The sequence below is a fragment of the Tamandua tetradactyla genome, chromosome 3, assembly GCF_023851605.1.
Source record: "Tamandua tetradactyla isolate mTamTet1 chromosome 3, mTamTet1.pri, whole genome shotgun sequence".
NCBI lineage: Eukaryota > Metazoa > Chordata > Mammalia > Pilosa > Myrmecophagidae > Tamandua > Tamandua tetradactyla.
Window position 1 is genome coordinate 198,391,127 of NC_135329.1, and position 26,451 is coordinate 198,417,577.

At 38.4% G+C, this 26,451-nt stretch overlaps 1 protein-coding gene across 2 annotated transcripts in view; it reads left to right on the forward strand.

The window, feature by feature from the left end:
- The first annotated feature begins 6,417 nt into the window (after nucleotides 1-6,417).
- Nucleotides 6,418-26,451, forward strand: part of MOGAT1 (monoacylglycerol O-acyltransferase 1) — a 35,159-nt gene continuing 15,125 nt past the window's right edge. The window contains exons 1-3 of one of the 2 annotated variants that reach the window (XM_077155263.1): nucleotides 6,418-6,728; nucleotides 24,289-24,487; nucleotides 24,895-25,099. In XM_077155263.1, the coding sequence (XP_077011378.1) occupies nucleotides 6,433-6,728; nucleotides 24,289-24,487; nucleotides 24,895-25,099 (700 nt within the window). In that variant the 5' untranslated portion in view covers nucleotides 6,418-6,432. The remainder of the gene's footprint in view (nucleotides 6,729-24,288; nucleotides 24,488-24,894; nucleotides 25,100-26,451) is intronic. The other variant, XM_077155264.1, reaches the window with a different exon arrangement.

Consider the following 26,451-nt stretch of genomic DNA (forward strand, 5'->3'; position numbering starts at 1 on the left):
CAGATACCCATATCAGAGACCTCTCAGTCCAGGAAGCACAAGGCCAACACCTCTGCAGGTGGGGACAGGAACCGAAACTCACCCTAGGAGATCTCCAAGGGCAGGGAAACTGTATTTATTCTGAGAATTTTAATCTAGCCAAATCCCCCTATAGTGACTCCTGCGGTCTCATCATGTCACTAAAGGGCATTTTAACTTCAACCCCAGGTGGATGGGACCGCCTCTTTGTAGCCCCTGACGGTACTTGGTTTGCCTGCACATCCGGTATTACCCCCTGTATAACTCCCCCAATAATGGCAGTCAAGGAGAAATTTTGTATTTTAGTTCATATTATCCCCCAAGTATATTATTATTCTGGGGAAGGAGGTAGGGAACATTTAGAAACCACTTACCGGGCCAAGCGAGCCCCAATCTTAATAACCCTCCTTGTCGGACTGGGCATTGCAGGATCAACTGCAGTTGGGACTTCAGCCCTTATCACTGGGGACCAAAATTTTAAAACTCTTAGTAAACAAGTTGATCTGGATCTTAGTGAATTAGAAAGCTCCATCAGCCGTTTGGAAAACTCCCTAAATTCACTGGCCGAGGTGGTCCTCCAAAACCGCAGAGGCTTAGACCTCCTATTTCTGAAACAAGGGGGTTATGCGTAGCCCTCGGAGAAACCTGCTGCTTCTATGCCAATCATTCTGGAATAATTAGAAGTCGTCTATCCCCAGTCCATAGCAGGTTACGAGAGTGGGAAGAACGCCGACAAGCTGAAACCAACTCGTATGAAAACTTATTTTCCTGGTCCCCATGGCTGACCACGCTCTTGTCCGCTGCAGCACGGCCCCTAATTCTCATGTTATTAGGCTTAATGTTTGGACCCTGTGTAATCAACCGTCTAACTTCATACGTGCAAAGAAAAATACAAACTGTTAAACTGTTAGTTCTTGGAACCCAATATCAACAGATTTATAATCAAAATGAAGAAACAGTGATTTGAGTCTCTCATAAAACCAGTGGGGAATGTAGAGGGCCAGGAGCAATCAATCAGGCCCAAGCAGGAGCAATCAATCAAGCCCAAGCAGGGACAGTCCCCACACCAGTGGGGCGGAATGTCCCCGAGAGTTAAACAATGACCAATGCTAAGAAACTGTGGGGATGGGATAGGTTTTGGCAATGGCTAATGGCATTCTTCTGCTTCTGTGAACCGCTTGCTTGCTAGCAACTGCAAAAAAAAACAAACCACAGCATGATTTTAGCCTTTATAAGCACACCTTGAAAACCTCTAGGGGCTGCTCTCTGAATCCTCTTTCTTGGAGGTTTCTGAGGCAGTCGCCAGCTGGCTAATAAAAGACTCCAAATTGGCTTGCAGTTTTGAATTGTGTGGTCTCTTTTTCGGTGTGCCCCACAACACTAGCAACTTATTAAATTCCCCTGTTTAAAAGCCATTCTGTTTCTGGTATATTGCATTAAAGCATAGTTCCTGTATGTACCAGAATATCCGGTTCCCTTGCTAGGAGGAACATTTTAACCAAGCTGAATGGCCAAACAACTTTTTCTCCAGATTGTTTGTTCATAGAGGTGACTCCAGGAAGAGGCTGTGCATTGCAAACTGCCCTGCTATTCATTGAAGGAGATAAGCAGGCCGCACGTCTTCCAGAAGAAATCTTGAAGACTGTAAAAGTAGAGTCATGCAGCTGATAGAACCCTGCGTGTACAAAAATTGTAAGACTAGTCCAAGTGAAACATCAAAAGCCACCACTGTATGCCTTGTGTTCCAGTTTGCTAGTTGCCAGAATGCAATATGCCAGAAATGGAATGGATTTTTAAAAGGGGGAATTTAATAAGTTACAAGTTATAGTTCTAAGGCCATGAAAATGTCTCAATTAAAACAAGTCTATAGAAATGTCCAATCTAAGGCATCCAGGAAAAGACATCTTGATTCAAGAAGAACAATGAAGTTCAGGGTTTCTCTCTCAAGTCAAAAGGCACATGATGAACACTGTCAGGGTTTCTCTATCACCTGAAAAGGCACGTGGTGAACACAGCATCATCTGCTAGCTTCCTCTCCAGGCCTCTTGCTTCATGAAACTCACCAGCGGTGTTCTCTTTTTCAATTCCAAAGGGTCTGGCTGGTGGACTCTGTGATTCACTTGTTATTCTGTATTGGTTCTGCAGCTCTCTTCTCGTTCTCAAAAAGGATGCTCTCTCCAAAATGTCTCCTCTTTTATAGGATTCTAGGAAACTAATCAAGACCCACACAGAATGGGTGGAGACAGGTCTCCATCTAATCAAGTTTAATAACTACAATTGATTGAGTCACATCTCTGTGGAGACAACCCAGTCAAGTTTCCAACCTACAGTACTGAATAGGGATTAGAAGAAATGGTTGCTCCTGTAAGATTGATTAGGACTAAAACATGGCATTTCTAGGGTATATAAATCTTTTCAAATAGCACTCAATGTTAAACAATACCCACTTAAACTAGAATTCAGAGTAGGAATTGCTCCTTTTATAGAGATATTTCTGAAATATGATTTAATATGATCCTGCCAGTCTCCATATAATAATCCACCATTGTTGGGAAGAAAGACAGGCACCCTAAATGAATACGGGTTTGTACAAGATCTCCAGGCCAGTCATCAAATTGTAGAAGACATCCACCTGGTAGTTCTGAATACATATACTTTACCTACTGTATTCTCTGAAGATCTCTGTTGGTTCACCATCTTGGATTTGAAAGATGTTTTCTACTGCATACCCATGGACCCAAGGTCTCGAGAACTGTTTGCTTTTGAATGGGAAGACCCCATTACTAACCTAAAATGGCAATATTGATGGATTGGTCTTCCACAAGGATTTAAAAAGGCTCCCACAATATTTGGAGAAGTGTTAACCAGAGATTTAAGGGGGTTACATTTACACAGATTAGTATTTGTATAGTATGAAAATGATATACTAATAGCAATTTGTACAAAAAAGGGGTCAGATAAGCACATTATTCAAACTCTGAATTTCTTGGCAGACTGAGGTTACAAAGTCTCCAAGAAAAAGGTTCGTATTTCCAAGGAGTCAGTAAAATATTTAGGCATTGAGCTAACCAAAGGACAGAGAAATCTACTGCCAGACCAGAGAGAGGCTTTAGCCTGAGTAGGAGAGCCACTTAAACAAAGGCAGCTTCGAGGATTTTTAGGGGTGGTAGGATTCTGGAGAATTTGGACACCACAGCAAAACCCCTATGTAAAGCCTTCACAGAATCTGAGCAAGAACTTCTAAATTGGACCACTGACTGTAAAAATACTGTCCAAAAAAATAAAAGAGAACTTTTAACGGTGCCAGCCCTAAGCCTCCCTGACTCAAGAAAAGATTTTGACCTTTCCATATGTGAAAAAAACAAGGGATTGGATTAGAAGTGCTGACTCTAAAATTAGGAAATGCCAGGTGTCCTATGGCCTATTTTCTGAAGCAGTTTATCAGCAGTATCCAGTGATTTACAGTATACCTAAGGGCTATATAGCCACCTGTGACATTGCCAAAGAAGTTCAAAAAATGTACTCTAGGACACCTACCTTTGCTCACAGGCCACAGTTTATACGGCTGTTGTTACAACAGAAAAGCAGATATTGGCTCACTGCTGGACTGTTAGGTAAATATAAAGCTATTCTACTAGATAATCCTAAAATCACTTAAAACTTCTTCTAATCTAAACCTGTCTACCTTCCAAGTGGGGAAGGGGAACTTGTGCACGACTGTATACAAATAATTGATTAAGTCTATTCCAGCTGCCCAAACTTTACTAGTCTACTGGTCAACCATTAGAGCTTCTAAAAGCTAATTATGCAGTGGCAACTCTGCAAACAGTACTGGCGAGGGGGGCCCTTTCCCCAGGTACATCCACACGATGGGTAGAACTTATTGCACTCACCAGAGCTCTACATCTGGGAAAGGGATGTAGAGATAAGCAGATAAGCATATATAAGACTCTAAGTATGCTTTTAATATAGTCATGCTCATGGAGCCATCTGGAAAGAAAGAGGGCTCTTATCATCTAGTAAAAAAAATGAAACATGCAGACATGATCTTAGCCTTATTAGAAGCTGGAATGTTTCTAAACCTAAAGAGGTTGCCATAATACATTGCTACAGACATCAGAAAGGAGAAACGGACTATACAAAGGTAATCAAATAGCAAATCTAGAAGCAAGAGCAGCAGCTAAACTAAAACCTCCATCCTCATCATTAGTACTTCGTGTGATGCCAGATGCAAAACCAAAAAGCACTTTTCAGCACTCAGCCCATGATTTGTTGAGAGTAAAAGTATGGGGCTTTGACTTAGATGAAGCAGATGTTAATTCTCAATCAAACGTGCCACACAAAGGATTGGAGGAGGGATGGATTTATAATAAAGATGGAATAATTCTTATTCCTGAACACTTAATGGAAAGAGTTCTTTCTTAATTACATCAAAGCACTCATTATGGAAGAGATGACATTATGGAAGAGATAGGACTTAAGGTGCAAAAAGCCATTCAGAAAATAACACAAAACTGTTTAATTTGTGCTAAAACAACCCAAATCCTGGGCCTCTGCCCGCTAGAAAGGGAGTACAAGACAAAGGCACAACAGCAGTGAAGACTGGCAAATAGACTTTGCTCCTGTGCTGAAAGCATGTGGAAATGATATGTATCTTCCTGTTTTGTAGATACATTTACCAGATGGGTAGAGGCCTTTCCAGGCAAGACAGAGTGAGCCTGTCCCACGGTTTGGACTCCCATTTTCAATTCTAAGTGATAATGGGGGGTGGGGGAGATTTTTACATAAAACATTTCACAGGAATTGTCAGAAGCACTGCACATACATTGGAAATTACACACGTCTTGGAAACCACAATCTACTGGAAAAACCATGAATATGAATCATCCTCTGAAGAAGATGGTAACAAAACCAAGTCAAACATGAATCTTTCATGGGACAAGGTAGTCCCAGTGGCTCTGATGTGGGTAAGGGTAGAGCCCCCCTGCCCCCTGCCCCAGCAGGCGCCTCTTGAGCCCATTTGAAATGGCATATGGGAGACCATTCCTAAAACAAGGTAGCATGTATACCTGGGGTGAGCAAGTCCACCAGTTAGAAACCAAGAGGCGTGTTCAGTCACTGGGGCTACACTAGAGGCAGTTCACCACTATGCCTCAACTCAGCTCTGTTTTCCTACAGAAGTTCCTTTACACTGTTTTAAGCCTGGGGACCAATTTCTTTTTTCAAAATGGAAAAATCAGCATCCAGCAGAGCAGTTGGGACCAAAATGGGAAGGTCCCTATGAAATTTTATTAACAACTTAACTCTTCTGTCGAATTGATGTGAGTGTGACCCTGGATACATCGTCGTGGGGTAAAAATAGCACCCTCTAAACAGTTTTCTCTCCTAGACCCCTTCACAAGAGAAATGCTGCGAAGAAAACTGCCAGGAACTCCATAGAATGTGAGGAAAATGACAAACCTCCAGCAGGCAGATATCAATGCGAATGCTTAGAACATTTATCATACATCTTCCGGAAAACAGGTAAGAAGCGCTAAATATTACAACATGTATTTTATCTGAATACCATTAAGTATATGTGGTCAAACAAATTACGTACTTTCTAAATTATTATACTCCTCCAGACATGCATTTGTGGTTTGTTTTGTATCTCTGTTATTGTGTAGCTTAATAGGACATAGGATTTCTTTTATATTATAACAATGGAGAGAGTCATTCAACATATAAAACAGACACTAAGACAAAACATTAAGTTTTTAGAGAAAAAGAGGGGCATTTACAACTCTAAGAGGGCATGGTATGTCTAACACCTGGGTATGGTATCTTAAGCCAGACAGCCCCTCTCTGTCAAGAACAAGGGAACCACTCCCAGGTACATAGTCCCTTGAACACACGGACAATGGGATGGCTGCCTCCAGAGCAATGTCTCCAAACCATAATATTGCAGGAAAGTGACTTTATTGGGACGGATTGAGTTAACAGGCCTGCTGTTTGCTTGGTAGCTGAAAAGGGAACTCAAGGGTTACCTGGCACCAATGTATGGCCCTGCTTACCCCTCAGGTTGGATAGGCCTATACACTTGAGAATTACCCCGGTCTCAAGGGAGAATTCATAAACTCTCCCATCGGGAGACACTTCGGAGGAAGGTTTGTGCTTGTGGGCGGGTGCTGAAACCCAATGCACGGGGCGATCGATGAGCTGAACGACGGTCGGTCCCAGAGGCGATTCCAGGGCCCGCGCCGGGCGGCAGGAGCCCGTGCTGTCAGTGCAGGACAGGCCGCTCGTGACCCCTCTCTTCGTTCCCTGTGCCCTCCCTGGCGCGCTCTCGCCGCTGTCGGGTAGCGCCAGCAAAAGCGCTCCAGAGGCGACAGCTGCCCTCTCCCCCGGACACTTGGGGCCAGCGCCAGCGCCAGCATGCGTGATTGGCAGCCGCCAGCCTCGGTCTGGGCGTGCCCTCGCACCCAAGGCGAAGTCCACTGCCCGCCAGCTCCCGGGCCGCCGCCTTTCTTCCGTCTGCTGCCGGGTCCCAGTCCTGCTGCCTCCTTCCCGCAAGGGCCGCGGAGCAGCAAGGGTTCCAGGCCGCCGCGGTTGGCGCAGCGTGCACAGCAGCCGCACCATGAAGGTGGAATTCGCGCCGCTCAACATCCCGCTGGCGCGGCGGCTGCAGACCGTGGCTGTGCTGCAGTGGGTCCTGTCTTTCCTGCTGCTGGGTAAGGAGCCCGTGCGCCCCGGGGGCCGGAGAGTCAGGCAAAAGCCCCCTGCGTGCGGCCCCGTCCCCCCTCTCCGGACAGTCGCTGACCAAGGGCATGTTTAGTACCTCCCTGCCCTTGTTCTCTTGGCAGCAGATCAAGCAGGTCAGAGAGGGCATGTGTGGAGCTAATGTGGGACTCTCCTCTCTGCTTTTTATTCCCCATGTGAACTTCGTAGCGAATGACTGTTTATCAACTTTATTTTCCTTGTACAGTTTTACTCTACCTCAGTTTTAAATTGAAAAATTATGAGCTCGATAAGTCTTGACAAATGTCTATAGCCAAACGTAACCAACTGTCGAGCTGTAGAACATTGCCTTTACCCTCTCAGAAGTGGGTCAACTCATTTCTCATGGTGTTGATTCATAAATGGAGAAACAGTGCTCACGTATTTAAAACGTGATTCCGTGCATTCCCCACTCTCTTGGCAAATAGTGCTGCTTGCTTCTCAGTGTTTCAGGTCTCCCCGATGCAGAAAGTTATCCTTTTGCAAAGAAGACTGTATCAAAACTTTGGGTTGGGTGGCTTCTACTGAAAATAATTCCATGTGGGAATGTATTCTTGCCGGTTCCTAAATTAAGCCCACCGTCGAATCGCACATGAGCCAAATTACTGTAGATGGGATATCACCCATCTGAGGTCTGGCTTTGAACCGAGAGAGCACAGCGAACCCTACCTGAACCCTTATTTCTGCACGTTTCTTCTCCTCTTGTAGTAAATGAGGAGCGGAGGTGGTAGCGGAGAGAAATCGTTTATTGGGAACCCCTACTATGGGAATTTAAATTCTTCTTAAGTTTAAAATAATTTGTCTTCCATGAGGCCTGGATTGTACATTCTTGGGGCCAGTGAGGTCTAATAATTTAAAATTATTAAATTTAAATAATTAAAAATTAAATAATTAAATTATTTAATTTAATAAATAATTAATAAAATTAATTAAATTATTTTTAATTTAATTAAAATTATTAAAATAAAATAATTAAAAAAACCAAAAAACTCATGGCATTGTAGAATTGTACACTTCTAAAGCAGGTTAGATTACTAGCTCAGTGGTTTTTTGTTTGTTTGTTTTTTATTTTGTTTTTTTTTTTACGTGGGCAGGCACCTGGAATCAAACCTGGGTCCTCGGGCATGGCAGGCAAGCATTCTTACCTGCTGAGCCACCGTGGCCCGCCCAGCTCCGTGGTTTTTAACCCTGGCTGCACATTAGAATAATTTGAGAAGTTTTTAAAAAACAGGGATGCCCCGGTTCTAGTTTGCAGAATTTCTAATTCATCTGTTTCAGAATGGAGCGCATGCATCAGAATTCTTTTTGCTACCTATTTGTCTCCTTATTTGATGTACATAAACAAACCAAAACATTTATATTTATTCAAGTATGATAGAAAATTCATATTTTGTACATACTATTATCTGATTACAAAATTCTTCTAATAAAGTAGTGACTCTGTTTTTGTCCCAAATCACAGCTTAACATTGTTACATTTTACATAATTTTATTTGGTTGATTTCAGAGTGGGAAAAGCCATTGTGGGAGAAAATCTTGAATCAAATTTAAAAAAGAGCTGTTACAAGAAAAAGACATGAACTCAACAGTTGTATTATGAAATAATTGTATATATACTATTGCTTTCAAGTTTGAAGAAAACGTGAAATGTTTGTGTTATTAACCTAAACACAGATTCCTGAAAGGCTAACAGACTCACTTATTTCTTCAAATCACAGAATATAACAGTGATTTATTGGAATTTAAATGGAATTTCTGGTCCATTTTTGTATATTTTTAAATAATTGTATCCTGTTCTTATTAATTGTAATTTCAACCTAGCCGAACTGATTCAGAGCTAGTAAGTCTATTGTGTTTTCTTTTTAACTTTGAAATACTTTCAGATTCAAAAGACAGTTACAAAACTTAGACCCATCCATTCAGAGAACTCCAGATACCTAAATTTACAATTTAACGTTTTGCAACATTTGCCATGTCATTCTATCTCTCCATTTGTCTATCAATCAATCTGCCTGTCTGTCTACTTACCAACCCATTCTTGAACACTTCTGTGTAGGTTGTATACATCATGCTCTTTGAACACTTAATACTGCCATGTTCATTTCCTAAGAATAAAAATATTCACTAATGTTCTCACTTTAAATACAGCAATCAATTCAAGAAATTTTTTTTTATTTAACATGGGCAGGCACCGGAAATCGAACCCGGGTCCTCTAGCACCGCAGGCAAGCATTCCTGCCTGCTGAGTCACCGTGGCCCGCCCAATTCAAGAAATTTAATATTAATATAAGCTTACAGCCAATATTTCAATTTTTTCGTATGTCCCGATAATGTCCTTTTGAGCCCTTTCTTCTACTTTATTAGCTCTCATCTAGGATCATATATTGCATTTACTTGTCATTGCCTCTCTAGTTTTTTTTCAGAATTTTTTTTTTTAAAGAACTCTTCAAGTGACTCAACTGTGCAGCTAAAGTTTGTTGAAAAAGGAAAATTCAGAACAGTAATTCATTAAGCCCTGACAGGCCACGTTGGTGACTTTACACTCCCTTTTGCTCTGGACCAAAGGGGCACAGAGATAATAGATAATACTTATCGTAACATGGTATGTGCCAGGTGCTGTTCTAAGCACAGTGCGAGGATTAACTCATCACGTAGTCCTCTAGCACTCTGTCAGTGACTAGTCCTGAGCTCATTTTACAGATAAGAGAACTAAGAGGGGCAATAATTTGTTCTAGGTTACATAGGTAGAAGGAGATAGAGAGGTTCAATGCAAATCTAAGTAGTCTGCCCAGAGCCCCTGCTTTAACCATTCTGCTGACCCTGCAGAGACTTGAACTTGGAGTCAGACTGACCATTCAGCATATCTCTGTACTTTGCTTTATGTCTGTGGTTGTTTGAGTGAGGTCTGTATTGCCATCCTAGCCTGCAAGCTCAGTTAGGGCAGCACCCACCATGCCTTGGCAGAGAAAGATATTCATTATACTTGTTGAATGACAACTTGCATTTCATCATACAGAAGGGAAGACGCTTAACCACTCTGCATTTCTTGATGCGCCTATTAACCAGGGTGTTCCTTACAGTATCCTTTTACAGATGAGCGAACTAGGAGGTGAAGTACATTGTCCAAGGTCACGTAGCTCAGAAGTGGGTCATGGAGCTACCTGTGCCACTTGTAAGTGGACCACTGACTCAAACATGACAACTGCTCAATGAGCAATTCCTCAGTTAAACTGAGCTACAGTGGCTGTTCAGACGATTCATTGAAATGTGTTTATTTCATATGTTTGATATTTGTGTCAAGTTGTATACTCATTTGTATTATCATATATTTTGAAAATTTTATTATGAAAAATTTCAAACATACAGAAAAGTAGAGAAACATGAACTCCTGTAAACTCATCACTAGGTTTACAGTTATTTAATATTTTGCTGTATTTGTCTTATCTGTTATTTTATGAAAGTATTAAAAATAAATCACAGTGGGCAGGCCACCCTAGGTCAGCCGGCAGTTCTAGCCTGCCATGCCAGAGACCCGTGTTTGCTTCCTGGTGCCTGCCCATGCAAAAAAAAAAAGTATTAATAAAATAAATAAATAAATAAGTCACTATAATATCTCAATTCTATGACATTTCTATGGCATAAGTATATATACCTTAAAAGTAAATATTTTAAGATAATCACAGTATCATCATATTTAGCAAAATTAACAATTCTTTTCTTTTATGCACAAAGATGTTCATTGTAGCAAGGTTTACAACGATGAAAAACTGAAAACAGCCTTAATGTCCATCAATATGTTAAAGTGTATTTTATCCATATGTTAGGCTATTCTGCTGCCTAGAGTGAGACTTAGATGTATATTTATTGACACAGATACACACTATGACATATGATTGAGTGAAAAATTAGATGATAGAACAGCTTGTATAAGATGATACCATTTCTGTAAAATTTGTCTACCTCTGCCTAAAAATATATATATGCCTAGTTATCTCTGGATGATGATCTCTGGCAATTTGTCACTTTCTTCTTTGGTCTTTTTAAGCGTTGTTCAAAAAAAAAATTTTTTTTTTAATTGTGAAGAACAACATATATACTTCAGAGTTTGATATTTCAGAGTGTGCTATGGATTACAGTTCAAAATTAACAATTCTTTAAAATCATCTAATCCAAATTCATGTTCAGATTTCCTAAATTGTGCCAAAATGCATCCTTACCAGTGATTTGTTTGAATCGGGATCCAAACCTGACTTGCATGTTGCATTTGGGTTTTATGTCTCTTAGTTGTTGAGAGTACATGCACCTTCCTGTTTTCTTGTTACTGGCACGTTGTGGAAGTCAGCTTACCTGTCCTGTAGGATATCTCCCTTTTGGAATTTGTTTAGTTGCTTAAATTGTTTTCTGCATTTCTTCTAAAAAGGAAGTTGGATTAGGTTGAGATTGATTCTTTTTGGCGGGACTTCTTCCTATGTGCTGCTGTGCACTCAACACAAAGCCATTAGTGTCGAGGAAGTTCGGGTAGGAACCGCTGAGCCCCCATTCTAAAGACACGCATTTCCCCTTATAACCAGTAGGTTAACAGAGATTGATAATAGCTTGACTATCCCGAAGACAAATGTTTTTTTTTAACCAGTAAAAAAAAAAACACCATTTTTTTAAACCAATAGCTTAAGCCACCATTAATGATCCTTGCCTGAATTAATTAACTGTAAAATTCTGTTATTCATTTGTCAATTATTAACTGGAATTTCTATAACAAAAAACTTTTCTTCATCGTCTAGGTCCACTTTACCCAATATTTCAATTCTTACAGGAAAGGCAGGATTATTAATTTTCCGTTTAATTTTCGGTTTTCGAGTAAGAAGTTAATTAACAGCTACTTCCAATGGTGAGAAGAAAGATTTTAATTATTATTTTCGAGGATCTCTAAATCAAAACCCTGAAATGCATTTTCCTCTCCACCACCAGGAAAATGAGTCTAAGCTGTAAGCACTTAGGGTATATTTTAAAATAGCAAATCAAACACTGTTCCCTTGAGATAGGTATTAGGTACCTGTCATCTAATCTTAAGATTCAAAAAATTGAAACTGAAAAGTAGAAAACTAAAAAAGAGAGAGCCAAAATTTATTGAGCATCCTCTACCTACAATGCCATGTAGCAGGGATTATTGTATTTATTTTTTAGATGAGGAAACTGAAGCTCAAAATTTTATTGAGGGGTTTATTTAAAGAGTTGTATTGATGTATAATTGACAGAGAGTAAACCGCACATAAAATAAAGTGTACCACTATATGATGTTATTGTGAGCCATTGATTGTACACCAAGTATGGAATGTTCATATGTTAAGAATGTTTGTGTTTGTATGTTGTCTTGTTTTGTCAATAAAAATAGTAAAATAGTAAAAATAATAATAATAATAATTAGATCACTCTAGTTATATCACCTACAGGCACTGTGCTCATTATCCTAAACCCTGCCCATCTTTTTCTCTAGTAAAACTATCAAAATTACTGCAGTTCGTGGAGACAGATTTTGGGTCACTAGGCCATCTGCTCTCCTACTAAGCACTTAGTAATAAACTCTTTCATTGAAAAAACTAAATAAAGTGTACCATTTGATACATTTTTACATAAGTATATACCTATGAAACCATCACCATAATCCAGATAATGATCATTCCAATCACCCCCAAAGACTTCTTGATAATCTGTCCAACTTCCCTCCCACCATCCCCAAGCAACCACGGATGTTTTTTGTGTGTGTGTAACTACAGATAATTGACATATTCTAGAGTTTTGTAGTAATGGAATCACATAATATGTACTCTTTTTTTGTCTTTTCACTCAGCAGTATTATTTCCTCCATGTATGTATCAATAGCTAATGGCTATTTGTTTCTGAGTAGCATTCCATTGGATGGATATACTACAAGTTTTCTACTCATGTCTTGGTGGATATTTAATTTGTAACTATTATGAATATGCTGTGAACTTTCACCTACAGTCTTTATCTTCACATATGCTTTCTTTTCTCTTGGGTAAAACTGGGAATGGAATGGCAGGATCATATGGTGAATGTATGTTAACGTTTTAAGAAACTGCCAAGCTTTCTTCCAAAGTCGTGATACCATTTTCCATTCCCACCAGTAGCATATGAGAATTCCAGTTACTGTATACATCTTTGCCATCATTGGCATGGTTAATCTCTTTAATTTTTGCAATGTTAGAAATCTAGGGATATATCATGATTTTAATTTGTATTTCTCTAATGACTAATGATGTTGAGTATATTTTCATGTACTCATTTGCCGTCCTATATCTTCTTTGTTGAAGTGTCTGTTTAAATAATTTGTCCCTGCTTTTTTTAAAAAATTGGGTTGCTCTTTTTCATATTATTGAATTTGGGAGTTCTTTATATATTCTGGATACAGTCCTTTATCAGATATGTGCTTCGCATAATTTTTTTCTCAGTCCATGGCTTGTCTTTTCATTCTATAATGGTGTCTATTGAAGAGCTTATGTTTTTTATTTTGTTGAAATCCTGTTTATCCATATCATCATTGTGATGATGAATGCACAGCTATATAATGATACTGTGAACCACTGATTATACACTCTGGATGATTACAAAGTTTGTGAATATATAACATAGATCAATAAAAAGCTGTTTTATAGGAGGAAATTAAAACTTTTTGTATAAGAACAGGATGGAAACACATGTAAGTTAAATATTTTAAATTATTTATTATTGGTTGTAAGTTAATGCAGGAAAATACATTATTTCAACAGATTTGCTTCTAATGCAGACTGCTACAGAAATTTAATAGAATCATTTTTTAACTTTCTTTTTTAATTGTATAGTATAACATATATACCAAGTAAAGAAAGAAGATAAATAAACCTTTTCAAAGCACTCTTCAACAAGTAGTTACAGGACAGATCCCAGAGTTCGTCATGGACTACCATTCCATCATCTCCAGATTTTTCCTTCTAGCTGCTCCAGAACATAGGAGCCTAGAAGGAATACTTTTTTTTTATCATCATGATCAACATTTTTTTTTCTTTTTTGTGAAAAATAACATATCTACAAAAAAGCAATACATTTCAAAACACAGCAAAACAATTAGATGTAGAACAGAATTCAGAGTTTGGTATGGGTCGCGATTCCACAATTTTGGGTTTTTACTTCTAGCTGCTCTAAGATACTGGAGACTAAAAGAAATATCAATTTAATGTATAATAATTTTAAAATGAGGATATTCTTATATAAGTGGATCTGTTCTGAAGAGTTTTATTTAGTTGTTTCCATTTAGCGGAGCCATTTTCATTCTTTTTTAAAATAAAATTTTAATATACAGTAATTCATGCTAATTATTAGAAAAATTGGAAAATGTAGGAGAACTTTTTAGAAGAGGTTAGAAATTTTCATATTCTTATCCATTGATAACTGTTGTTAATATTTTGGCATATATTTTTCCTTCTGCTTACCTATTTTTTTTTTATTATTTGTCTCAAAGTAATTTATGCACCTTAGAATAAATCAGATAACTTACTGTGTTGAACTATATGGAACTGGTGTTTTTCTAGGTCACAAACAGTCAAATGTCCACAATTTCATATGGTTCAAACTAATAATAACTAACACTTACCTGGAGCTAAAATCTGTGGGAGTTTTATAGGAAAGGGAACAGCCTTATGACTTTTAGTACAGGAAGTACTTAGTTAAGCAAAGCCAGCTGAAATTCTGGCCTTCAGTGCAATTTGGTTTGTGAATCTATACAATTTTAAAAGGCATCAACCTCAGTTTTGAGAACTGCACAATGTATTGGAGTAGGCTTTTGTATCTTACCCTTCCACACTGGCCTCCAATTTAGATGAATCAAATTACCTTGGATTGCTTACTAAGGTAAAAATAGAAATTAGGTGTGAACTAGTCACCTAGTTGTTTTTTTTTTCATGAATTTATTTTTTATTTATGATAGATAACCACATATAAACACATTCTTATCATATGATCATTGTTCTTATATAATCAATAACTCACACTATCATCACATGGTTGTATATTTATCATCATGATCATGTCTTAGAACATCTGCATCAATTCAGAAAAAGCAATAAAAAGAAAACAGAAAAAATTCATACATACCATACCCCTTACCCCTCCCCTTCACCGATCACCAGCATTTCAATCTACTAAATTAATTTTAACATTTGTTCCCCTATTGTTTATTTATTTTTAATCCATATGTTTTACTTGTCCATCAATAAAGTAGACAAAAGCAGCATCAGACACAAGGTTTTCACAACCACACAGTCACGCTGCAACAGCCATATCATCATACAATTGTCTTCAAGAAACATTGCCACCGGAGCATAGCTCCAGATTTTCAGGCGGTTCCCTCCAGCTTCTCCATTACCCCTTAACTAATATAGATATAGGCAATATCTATTTAATGTGTCAGAATAACCTCCAGGATAACCTCTCGACTCTGTTTGGAATCTCTCAGCCACTGTTGCTTTATTTTGTCTCGTTTCGCTCTTCCCCCTTTTGGTCGAGAAGATTTTCTCAATCCTTTGATGCTGAGTTACAGCTCATTCTAGGATTTCTGTCCCATGTTTCCAGGAAGGTCCACACCCTGGGAGTCATGTCCCACATAGACAGGGGGAGGGCAGTAAGTTTGCTTGCTCTGTTGGCCGAGAGAGGCCACATCTGAGCAACAGAAGAGGTTCTCTTGGGGGTGACTCTTAGGCCTAATTTTAGGTAGGCTTAGCCTATCCTTTGCAGGATTAAGTTTCATATGAGCAAACCCCAAGATTGGAGGCTCGGCCTATTGCTTTGGCTGTCCCTACTGCCTATGAGAATATCAAGAATTCTCCACTTGGGGAAGCTGAATTTTCCCCCTTTCTCACCATTCCCCCTAGGGCACTCTGCAAATACTTTTTTATTCACTGTTCAAATCACTCTGGGATTTATCTGGGCATCACTCTGGACAAACCTACAAAATCTCATGTCCTACACAAGGTTCCAAGTACTATGGTGTTCGATTAAGCTGCCCACATAAGTTCTATTAGGAAATGCACTAGTCAAAATATAAGTTTTGTACCAAATAAACACTTTTTGCTTGTCTCACACATACGTTAAAGTTTTAAAATATTAATTACCATCTATTTTCAATACTCTATATTATTGACATTCCTTTTTTCTCCCTCCTGCAGAAACATTTTTAAATTTGCACATTTAGTTACTATCATTATACACTCTAGGCATTCCTAGATTATACCATCTCAGTCTTTATTGTTATCTTTCCTTCTGATTTCATTTGTGCCCCCAGGCCTCCTCCCTCTATCATTCTCACATTCAGCTTCATTCAGTGTTTTAACATAATTGTATTGCAGTTAGGTAGTATTGTGCTATCCATTTCTGAATTTTCACAATTTGTTGCACAATTTGTATTCCTTCAGCTCCAATTACCCAATATGTGCCCTATTTATATCTCGTGATAGTCTCTGTTACCAACTGAAATTCTCCAAGTTCATTTGCTAATGTCAGTTCATATCAGTGAGACTATACAGTATTTGTCCTTTTGTTTCTGGCTAATCTCACTGAGCATAATGTCCTTAAGGTCCATCCATGTTGTTACATGATTCATGACTTTATTCTGTTTTACAGCTGCATAATATTCCATTGTATGTATATACCACAGCTTGCTTAGCTACTCGTCTGCTGATGACATTTTGGCTGTTTCCACCTCTTAGCAATTGTAAATAATGCTGCTATAAACATTTGTGTGCGAATGTCCATTTGTGTTCTTGCCCTCATGTCCTCTGAGTAGATACCTAGCAATGATATTGCTGGATCATATGGCAATTCTATACTTCTTAAGGAACTGCCACTCTACCTTCCACAGAGGTTGTACCATTTTACATCCCCACCAACAGTAGATAAGTGTGCCTCTTTCTTCACATCCTCTCCAGCACTTGTAGTTTTCTGTTTTATTGATAATGGCCACTCTGGTGAGTGTGAGATGATATCTCATTGTGGTTTTGATATGCATTTCCCTAGTAGCCAGGGAAGTTGAGCATCTTTTCGTGTGTCTTTTGGCCATTTGTATTTTCTCTTCTGAGAAGTGTCTGTTCAAATCTTTTGCCCATTTTGTAATTGGGTTGTCTGTCTTTTTGTTGTTGAGTTGAACAATCTCTTTATATATTCTGATGTATCATTTCCAAATATTGTCTCCCATTGTGTAGGCTGTCTTTTTACTTTCTTTTTTTAAAAATTTTTTATTAATAAAAAATATTGTAAGAAAGAAACACAAACATTCCTAATATATGCTCATTCTGTTCTACATATATAATCAGTAATTCACAATATCATCATATAGTTGCATATTCATTTAGAACATTTAGAACATTTAGAACACTTAGAACATTTGCATCAATTCAGAAAAAGAAATAAAAAGACAACAGGAAAGTTAAACTAAAACAGAAAAAAAAATTTTACATACCCTACCCCTTACCCCTCCCTTTCATTGATCACTAGCATTTCAAACTAAATTTATTTTAACATTTGTTCCCCTTATTATTTATTTTTCTTCCCTGTGTTCTACTTGTCTGTTGACAAGGTAGATAAAAGGAGCATCAGACACAAGATTTTCACAATCACACAGTCACCTTGTGAAAGCTGTATCATTATACAATCATCATCAAGAAACATGGCTACTGGAACACAGCTCTACATTTTCAGACACTTCCCTCCAGCCTCTCCATTACACCTTGGATAACAAGGTGAAATCTACTTAATGCATAAGAATAACCTCCAGGATAACCTCTCGACTCTGTTTGGAATCTCTCAGCCATTGACACTTTGCCTCATTTCACTCTTCAGCCTTTTAGTCGAGAAGGTTTTCTCAATCCCTTGATGCTGAGTCTCAGCTCATTCTGGGATTTCTGTCCCATTGCCAGGAAGGTCCACACCCCTGGGAGTCACGTCCCACATAGAGAGGGGAAGGGTGGTGAGTTTGCTTGTTGTATTGGCTGGAGAGACAGAGGCCACATTTGAGCAACAAAAGAGGTTCTCTTGGGGGTGACTCTTAGGCCTAATTTTAAGTAGGCTTGACCTATCCTTTGTGGGGTTAAGTTTCATATGAACAAACCCGAAGACTGGGGGCTCAGCTTATAGCTTTGGTTGTCCACACTGCTTGTAAGAATATCAAGAATTCAACTTGGGGAGGTTGAATTTTCCCCTGTTCTCACCATTCCCCAAAGGGGACTTTGCAGATACTTTTCCACTCACTGATCAAATCATTCTGGGATTTAGCAGGGCATCACCCTGGACAAACCAACAAAATCTCATGTCCTACCCAAGGTTCCATGTACTTATGTTGTTCAACCAACTATCTACATAAGTTATATTAGGAGATGAGATAGTCAAAATATAAATTTTGTACCAAATAAACATTTTTCACTTTAGTCTCACACATAAGTTGAAATTTTAAAATATTAATTACCATCTATTTTCAGCACCCTGCAGTAATGACATTCCTTTGTTCTTCCTCATGCAAAAATATTTTTAAATTTGTACAGTTACTCACTATCATTATATACTCTAGGCATTCCTAGATTATACCATCTCAATCTTTATCGTCTATCTTTCTTTATGATTTCATTTATGCCCCCAGCCCTCCTCCCTGTATCATTCTCACATTCAGCTTCATTCAGTGTTTTAACATAATTGTATTGCAGTTAAGTGGTATTGTGCTGTCCTTTTCTGAGTCTTTATATTCATTCCTGTTGCACAATCTGTATCCCTTCAGCTCCAGCTACCCAATATCTTACCCTATTTCTATCTCCTGGTGGTCGTTGTTACCAACGAAATAGTCCAAGTTTATTTACTAATGTCAGTTATCAGTAAAGTCTTTTTACTTTCTTGATGAAGATCTTTGATGCACAAAAGTGTTTAATTTTGAGGATTTCCCATTTCTTTCTTTCTTTCTTCAATGCTTGTGCTTTGGGTGTAAGGTCTAGGAAACCTTATTTAACCATTATTAAATCTTATTATAAAATTGATATTTCCCTGCATTTCGTTCTAAAAATTTTATAGTTTTAGATCTAATGTTTAGGTCTTTGATCCATTTTGAGTTAATTTTTGTATAGCGTGTAAGATATGGATCCTCTTTCATTCTTTTGCATGTGGATATCCAGTTCTCTAGGCACCATTTATTGAAGAGACTGTTCTCTCCTAGGTGAGTTGGCTTGACTGCCTTATCAAAGATCAATTGTCCATAGAGGAGAGGGTCTACATCTAAACACTCTGTTCTATTCCATTGGTCAAGATATCTGTCTTTATGCCAGTATCATGCTGTTTTGACCACTGTGGCTTCATAATATGCCTTCAAGTCAGGTAGCGTGAGACCTCCGACTTCCTTTTTTTGGTTTCAGGATACTTTTAGCTATTTGGGGCACCTGCCATTCCAGATGAATTTGGTTATTGGTTTTTGTATTTCTGAAAAGTACATTTTTGGGATTTTAATTGGTATTGCATTGAATCTGTAAATCAATTTAGGTAGAATTGACATCTTAACTATATTTAGTCTTCCAATCCATGAACACAGTATGTCCTTCCATTTATTTATCACCTAGTTTTTTGTTTGTTTGTTGCTTTTATCTGAAAAGCTAGCCATCATGTTTTTTATGAAAAGACATTTTAAAATTTGGGAAGATACAATTGTGACAAAAAAATTGCTTCATACAAAAAATACACGTTCAAATACTTTATAAGCTAGTAAAAACAATCTTCATTTATTTGCTTTTTCCAGAAGTTAATGTACAGTAAAAATTTAATATTGTACATAAAAGACAGGTGTTGAGCATACATAGAAAATAAGCAAGTACTGGATGTTCTGACGCAAAGTGAAAATAAATAGCATTGATAAACATTTAAAAAAATAATGCACATTTTAGTTATGGAAAATATGTTTCTTGATTATATGTACTGTATTAGTTTGCTTAAGCTTCTAGAATGCAATATACTTGAAATGGAAAGGCCTTTAAAAAGGGAATTTATTAAATCACAAGTTTTCAGTTCTAAGGCCATGAAAATGTCCAAATTAAGGTAGTAATAAGAGGTTACCTTGGTTCAAGAAAGGCTAATACCACCTGGAAAACCTCTGTCAGCTGGGTAGTCCCATGACTGGCATCTGCTGGTCCCTTGCTCCTGGACTCTGTTGCTTTCAGCCCCTGCTCCTGTGGGGGTTCCTCACTTGGTTTCTCCAGGGCTGGACTACATCTCTTGGCTTCCCTTGGCTCTCTCCAGGTTCTGGCTTGCTTAACATCTCACAGGAAGGCACCTGGTATCATCTGCTGGGCTCTGCCCATGTCTACGTATTTGCCCTCTCTGTCCAAACTCCAAGCATGTCCAAAGATCTGTGTCTCTGTCAGTTCTGAAGTAACTGTTTTCCAAGCTTCTGCATCTGAGGTTTCTCCAAAATGTTATCCCTTTTAAAGAACTCTAGTAAACTAATCAATATCCCTTTAGATGGCTGGAGTCACATCTCCATCTAATCAAAAGGCCACGCCCACAATTGGGTGTGCCACATCTCCATGGAAACAATCCAATCAAAGTTTCCCACCCTAAACGTTCGGTCTGCCCCATAAGTTTGGATCAGGATTAAAACATGGCTCTTCTAGGGTACATGATAGTTTCAAACTGGCACACACATAGTTGTACATAATAGATAGTCATCTCTTTAAAATTGCACAAAGTATGAGCCCAATAAAGCTTGTTTTATGGCATGTAAATACTATAAATCCTAAGGCAGTTTGTTGCATTAACTTCATTGTATAAAACACTTATATCTGTAATATAATAATAAGTATGTAATATTGTTTGAGAAAGATTGTCTTCCTCAACTCACATTAGCCTGTAGTAATCCTACAAAACACTGTACAGGAAATTTCACAAAAAGAAATATTAAGCAATCATCATACCCACTCTATGTTGGCTTAAAAGTAAATGTAGAGTCACCTAGTGTTTTAGTGTTTTCTTCTTTGGATTCAACTTAGAATCAAGGGATTAAAAAAGTATTTTGGTAATGTTTATGACATGAAATAAAAAAAAATGTATGCAATGTGTGAAGTGGGAGTATAAATTAGAACAACTTCTTTGAATTGCAAGGCATTGAAGTGTATCAAATGACAAAAATATTTGTACTTCATGATCCAGTATTCATCTACTGTCCTATGGGAGTAATAAAAATGTGGGGAAAATTTTATGTATGAAGGAGCTTGCTGCAAGATTATGTTTATAAAAAAAAATCAATTAGAAGACCATATGTTCAAAAATAAGGGAATGGTTGAATTAATGCTGCCAATCAATGGAATTGATCAGTCAATAAAAATAACGTTATGAAGAGGTTATAAAACCAAATTTATAATACCAAACTGCTAGTGCGATATAATTGTAAGTGATAAATTATAGGAGAAGAAAATATATGAGGTCAACCAAGTTACAGAAAAATAGCCTGTTAATAGGACAAAAAAGATCAAAAAGAAAATTTTAGTACTAATTTTTGGGTGGGTGACAGAAATAGTGCTGATATTTTATCTGTTTCTACTTTTTGCATTTTCCAAATGTCTAATGGTACACATGGTCACATTTGTCAATGCTTGCTCTGTGCGAGGCCCTGGGCATCTTATGTCACTTTTTCTCCCAGAAGTCCTTGGAGACAAGTGCTTTAATTAGCCCATTTTGCAGGTAAGGGTATTGAGGTGCAAGAGGTAAAGGAACTTGCCCAAGGAGTTGGTCAGTGGCTGTTTCTGCTATTTGCCTATGTTAGGCAGTCCAATTCCGGATATATAATGAATATTAAAAACATACTTGTGCTGGTTTGAAATGATTTATGTACCCTAGAAAAGCCATGTTTTAATCCTAATTCCATTTTGTAAAGGCAGCGGTTTCTTCTAATCCCTATTCAGTATTGTATGTTTGAAACTGTAATTAGAGCATCTCCCTGGTGATGTGATTTAAGAGTGGTTGTTAAGCTGGATTAGGTAGAGGCGTGTCTCCACCCATTTGAGTGGGTCTTGATTAGTTTCTGAAGTCCTATAAAAGAGGAAACATTTTGGAGAATGAGAGATTCAGAGAGAGCAGAGCAGAACAACATAGCCACAAGAAGCAGAGTTCACCAGCCAGCGACCTTTGGAGATGAAGAAGGGAAATGTCTCCCGAGGAGTTTCATGAAATAGGAAGCCAGGAGAGAAAGCTAGCAGATGATGCTGTGTTCGCCATGTGCCCTTCCAGATGAGAGAGGAACCCTGACCATGCTCGCCATGTGCCTTCTCACTTGAGAGAGAAACCCTGAACTTCATCGGCCTTCTTGAACCAAGGTATCTTTTCCTGGATGCTTTTGGTTGGACATTTCTATAGACTTGTATAATTGGGACATTTTCTCGACCTTAGAACTGTAAACTAGCAACTTATTAAATTCCACTTTTTAAAAGCCATTCTGTTTCTGGTATATTGCATTCCAGCAGCTAGAAAACTAGAACAATACCCAATATGCCTGCCATGCCACAGACCCAGGCTCAATTCCCGGAGCCTGCCCATGCCAAAAAACAAACAAACAAACATACTCAATGTGTATTCAACTAAAGTGTGTGTGTTTAAATGAGTAAAACTTTGAAATAATAGCTGGGGACTTTATTTCTGAATCTACTCTAGGCTCACTCTGCAAATAAAATTAAGTCAATTTGCTTTTAGTCTGAGTTTCTCCACTTTGTAGTGAGGAAAACAGAGCCTTTCATTTACCTGATTCTTTATGCTTATGAACTTGCTTGTGCACTTGTAATAAATACTTATAAGCTACTGTTGTTTTTACAGTTGGTTGGGGCATGTTAGGATTTTGTGAAACACTTCATGGGTTTAGGTTTTAAGCAGATCCAGGTTCAAGTCCATTGGTTCCTCAAATTCCCTGAGCCTACGTTTCTGCAATTTAAAATGGGGACCATAATAAACATCTTGAGGGTTGCAAAGAGGAGTAAATGAGATTGCCTGCCTAAAAGGACAGGCAGATGGCCACTGCTCAATACCTGTCCTTTCCCTGCCCTACTGTGTCTCCCCATCTGATAAAGCTTTGGGTATAGAAGAATGAGGCCTATGTGTCTCCAGATTATTTTTGCATGTTTTACTAAAATAAAGAGAAAATTAACCAATGGTAGTAAACTGTCAGCACTCAGACCTAGTGGAAGGAAGCAGGTGAAGCAAAATAGAACAGTTCTGATAGACAGGAGGGCAGAGGGCACTCTTTGGCCTTGCTTCTGGGCTGATGGAAACTTGCTCAACAGTGCCAAAATGTAAGAAAACACCCCACAGAGGCATGGAGGGCACAGACTTCCTTAACCTTTCCCCTACTCTGTTAACCTGTAACTCCTCTGGAGAGAGCAGCAAGTCAGCCCTTTGACTAGATTCAATTGTAATCTTTGCTCAAATCCATACTGGGAAATTTATTGATTTTTATATTACCAGAAATATAAATACATGTTCTGTATATGTATATATATGATTGAAGTCAGCACTAGTGATAGCTGGTATTTATTGAACTAGTGATAGCTGGCATTTATTTATTACTATGTGCCAGGCCTGCATCTTCGTTATATTCTCTCTGGTTAATGTAGTTCACTTTTAAAAAAAGGAATTTTTCTTGTAATACATAGCACACGCGTAAAACAAGTGTGTAGCTGAACTTAATAGATTACTCTAAAGCAAACACTCTTGTAACTCCCACCTGAATTTTGTCAGTTTTTGAATCATGTATTTTTAAGCTATGTTAAGTGCCTTAACAAGTAGGATTGAGCTGTCGTTATGAAATGCTGCAAGGAGTGATATACCAGCTAAGATGTAGAGTACTTCCTATGCAACCTCTCTCTCTGGCAACCGAGTCCCTGAGAATAAAGTTTGTCACTAGAATGCTTCTTCTTCGTGAACACGTGAATACTGGCTGCTCAGTTGGGGTGAAGCCATGGGCCAGGAGACCCTCCGTAGCCCCCTATCAGCCTTGGCCTCTCCGTCTCTCGTATGCGAGTGGCTGTGTAGGGACGGGGTGAAGGTGGTGGGGCTTTGAAGTCAGACTGCCTGGATTTGTTTTCCTCTGACATGCTGGCTGACTTGGGGCAACCTGACCTCTCTGTTTCCATTTCTCTTCTATAAAAAGGGCTCAGTGTGTGCTTTTGTAAATATTAGAGGTGGAACATGTCTACAGAGTACTGTGGCTGCTTTGGAACTGCTAAGGCTATAATGAGGATTACATGAGAATATTTAGACAGAGCCCACAATATAATGCTTGGCATCTAGTAAACGCCTGGTAAATGTTAAATGAGTGTCACTTGTCTCTTGTTCTATTACCTTACTTGAACAGAAGCTTAGTTCACTATACCCCAAATGTGTTAAATCCCCCTACTGTGGGCCAATGATTGTACAGTACAGTGAGCAGATACTAACTAACTTTGACTCCAAAAGGTTTGGGTCTTTTCTTACAGCACAGGTGTTGATTGGGCTCATTGTGATCCTCATCATATACAACTATTGGTTCCTTTACATCCCATATTTGACCTGGCTTTACTTTGACTGGAGTACCCCAGAGCAAGGCGGCAGGAGATACAACTGGGTCAGAAGCTGGACAGTTTGGAAGTATTTTAAGGACTATTTTCCAATTCATGTAAGTAGTATTGTTTTATGTAGTACTATTTTTATATTTGTTTGTATTGTATAATGTTTCTTTATATAGTACTACTTAATTGTTTACATGTCCTTTTTTAAGTTGAATGGAAGTGTGTTTTCATCACGTATCTTTCGAGCTTTTTCCTTTTCGGAGGGAGAAAGCCTGCAGTTCAGCACAAGTTATTAAATGGACTCTAAATTGACAAAATTTAGAAGGCCTTGTGTGAAGGGCTTGGGGCTCAGGTGATAGTTTAAAAATTTGGAAAGAGCTCTAACCCAGAGAAATAAAACATCATGTTCTCCATTTCTTCTTAGCATAAGAACTAATCATGAGTTCTTTTGTGTCTCATTGGGAACTACTAAGGGAACATTTTTTTTTTTTATCTCAACATAAATACACTGTAGCTCATCAAAACTTGTGATTTGGATCCAAGACACAACTACGTTTTTGGGTTTCACCCCCATGGAATACTGGTTGTTGGAGCCTTTGGAAATTTTTGTACGAATTATTCAAACTTCAAAAAGCTATTTCCCGGCTTTACTGAATATCTTCATGTGCTCCCAGTGTGGTTCCGATGTCCTCTCTTCAGAGAGTATCTGATGAGTACTGGTAAGTGAAGGCAGATCACTAGTTCTTCAGTGCCATAGGGTGACATGAGTACACAGAATGTCTCCTTCCAAACCCAGTTGAGTGTATAGTCTCTTCGGGTAAAGCCCTGTGTCCTCATTCCTGTCTGATACTTGGCATGCTCTATAGCTGTTTCCTGCCTCCTCTACTGGACTGTAAGCTCTGAGGAGATGCAGACAGTGTCTTTTTCTTTGTTTTTTTTCTCTTCCATCCTAAGCATCTAGCATGATGGTATCTGAAACACAGGAATGACCAATTGTTGCACGAAAGAATGAGTTAATGAATGCCTTCTGTATATCCAGCTGTGAAAGAATCATGGATCAAATAGGTAATAAATTGCACCATTGGAGAGGCTGTCTGTATGCTTTTATAATGATCAGAGGTGGAACAACAGCCCGTTCTCCTTCTGCTTCTCTGAACCAGTGGAAGACTCTTTGATTAGTGAAACCATAACTATGCCAATTCCAATATAAAATTAAGCTGAAATGCTATAAAGATACTTTACATATTTTTAAGCTTGTGTTAGTTGCTCTCAACTTCATAGGCTCAATTTGTCTGATTTTACAATTTGGCCAACTTTTGACTAACCATGAACTAGAGTAACTTGCAGAGCGCTTTATATTTATGAGCATTGTGTAGATAATTACCGTCTTTGCATTTCTTGAATATAAAGAAAAGTGTATATTCTCTATTTAAAAATTTCTAGTTTCAGGATCAATAAGTGGCTTATTCAAGGATAGAATTTTCTAAGTTCTCCCAGATTTTCAAAACTTCCTACTAGTTCCTCAGGTATCTATTGTCATTATATTGCTGTTAGGAAATAACTAAAGCATCAAAGGACCAAGATCCATGGCTGGGTTTTTAGACTTTGTTTATGGAACATCACTGTATGGCTCTGGGCTTTGAGTCCTGTTTGGGCTACCACAGCATCTGACCACTGGAGGGCACACTAAATTCCCAAAATACCATAAAGGAGGAAAAAGTCTCTTCCTTGTTTTGCAGACATTGAGTGGAAGCTTTTCAAAAGGAAGAAAAAATTTTAATTTCCAAAAATAAAAAGAGAACAGAGATGTATTTACAGTATACTGTTTGCTGAGTCGAAGTATAGTGACAGGTGAGTTTGTCTAGCATAGATGAGAGCAGGAGTGGAAAGTTCATGGCACCAGAGGTGTCTGTATACCCCTCTCCATGACCCATGTCAAGACACAAATAAACAATCTTAGAGCCTTTCTCCATGCAGCACCCCCACAGCCACTGCCATTTACTAGAGGGGGCATTGGAGATGAAACCTATCTATCATCACTGGCTTATAACATCATGAAATCTTTTTCTTT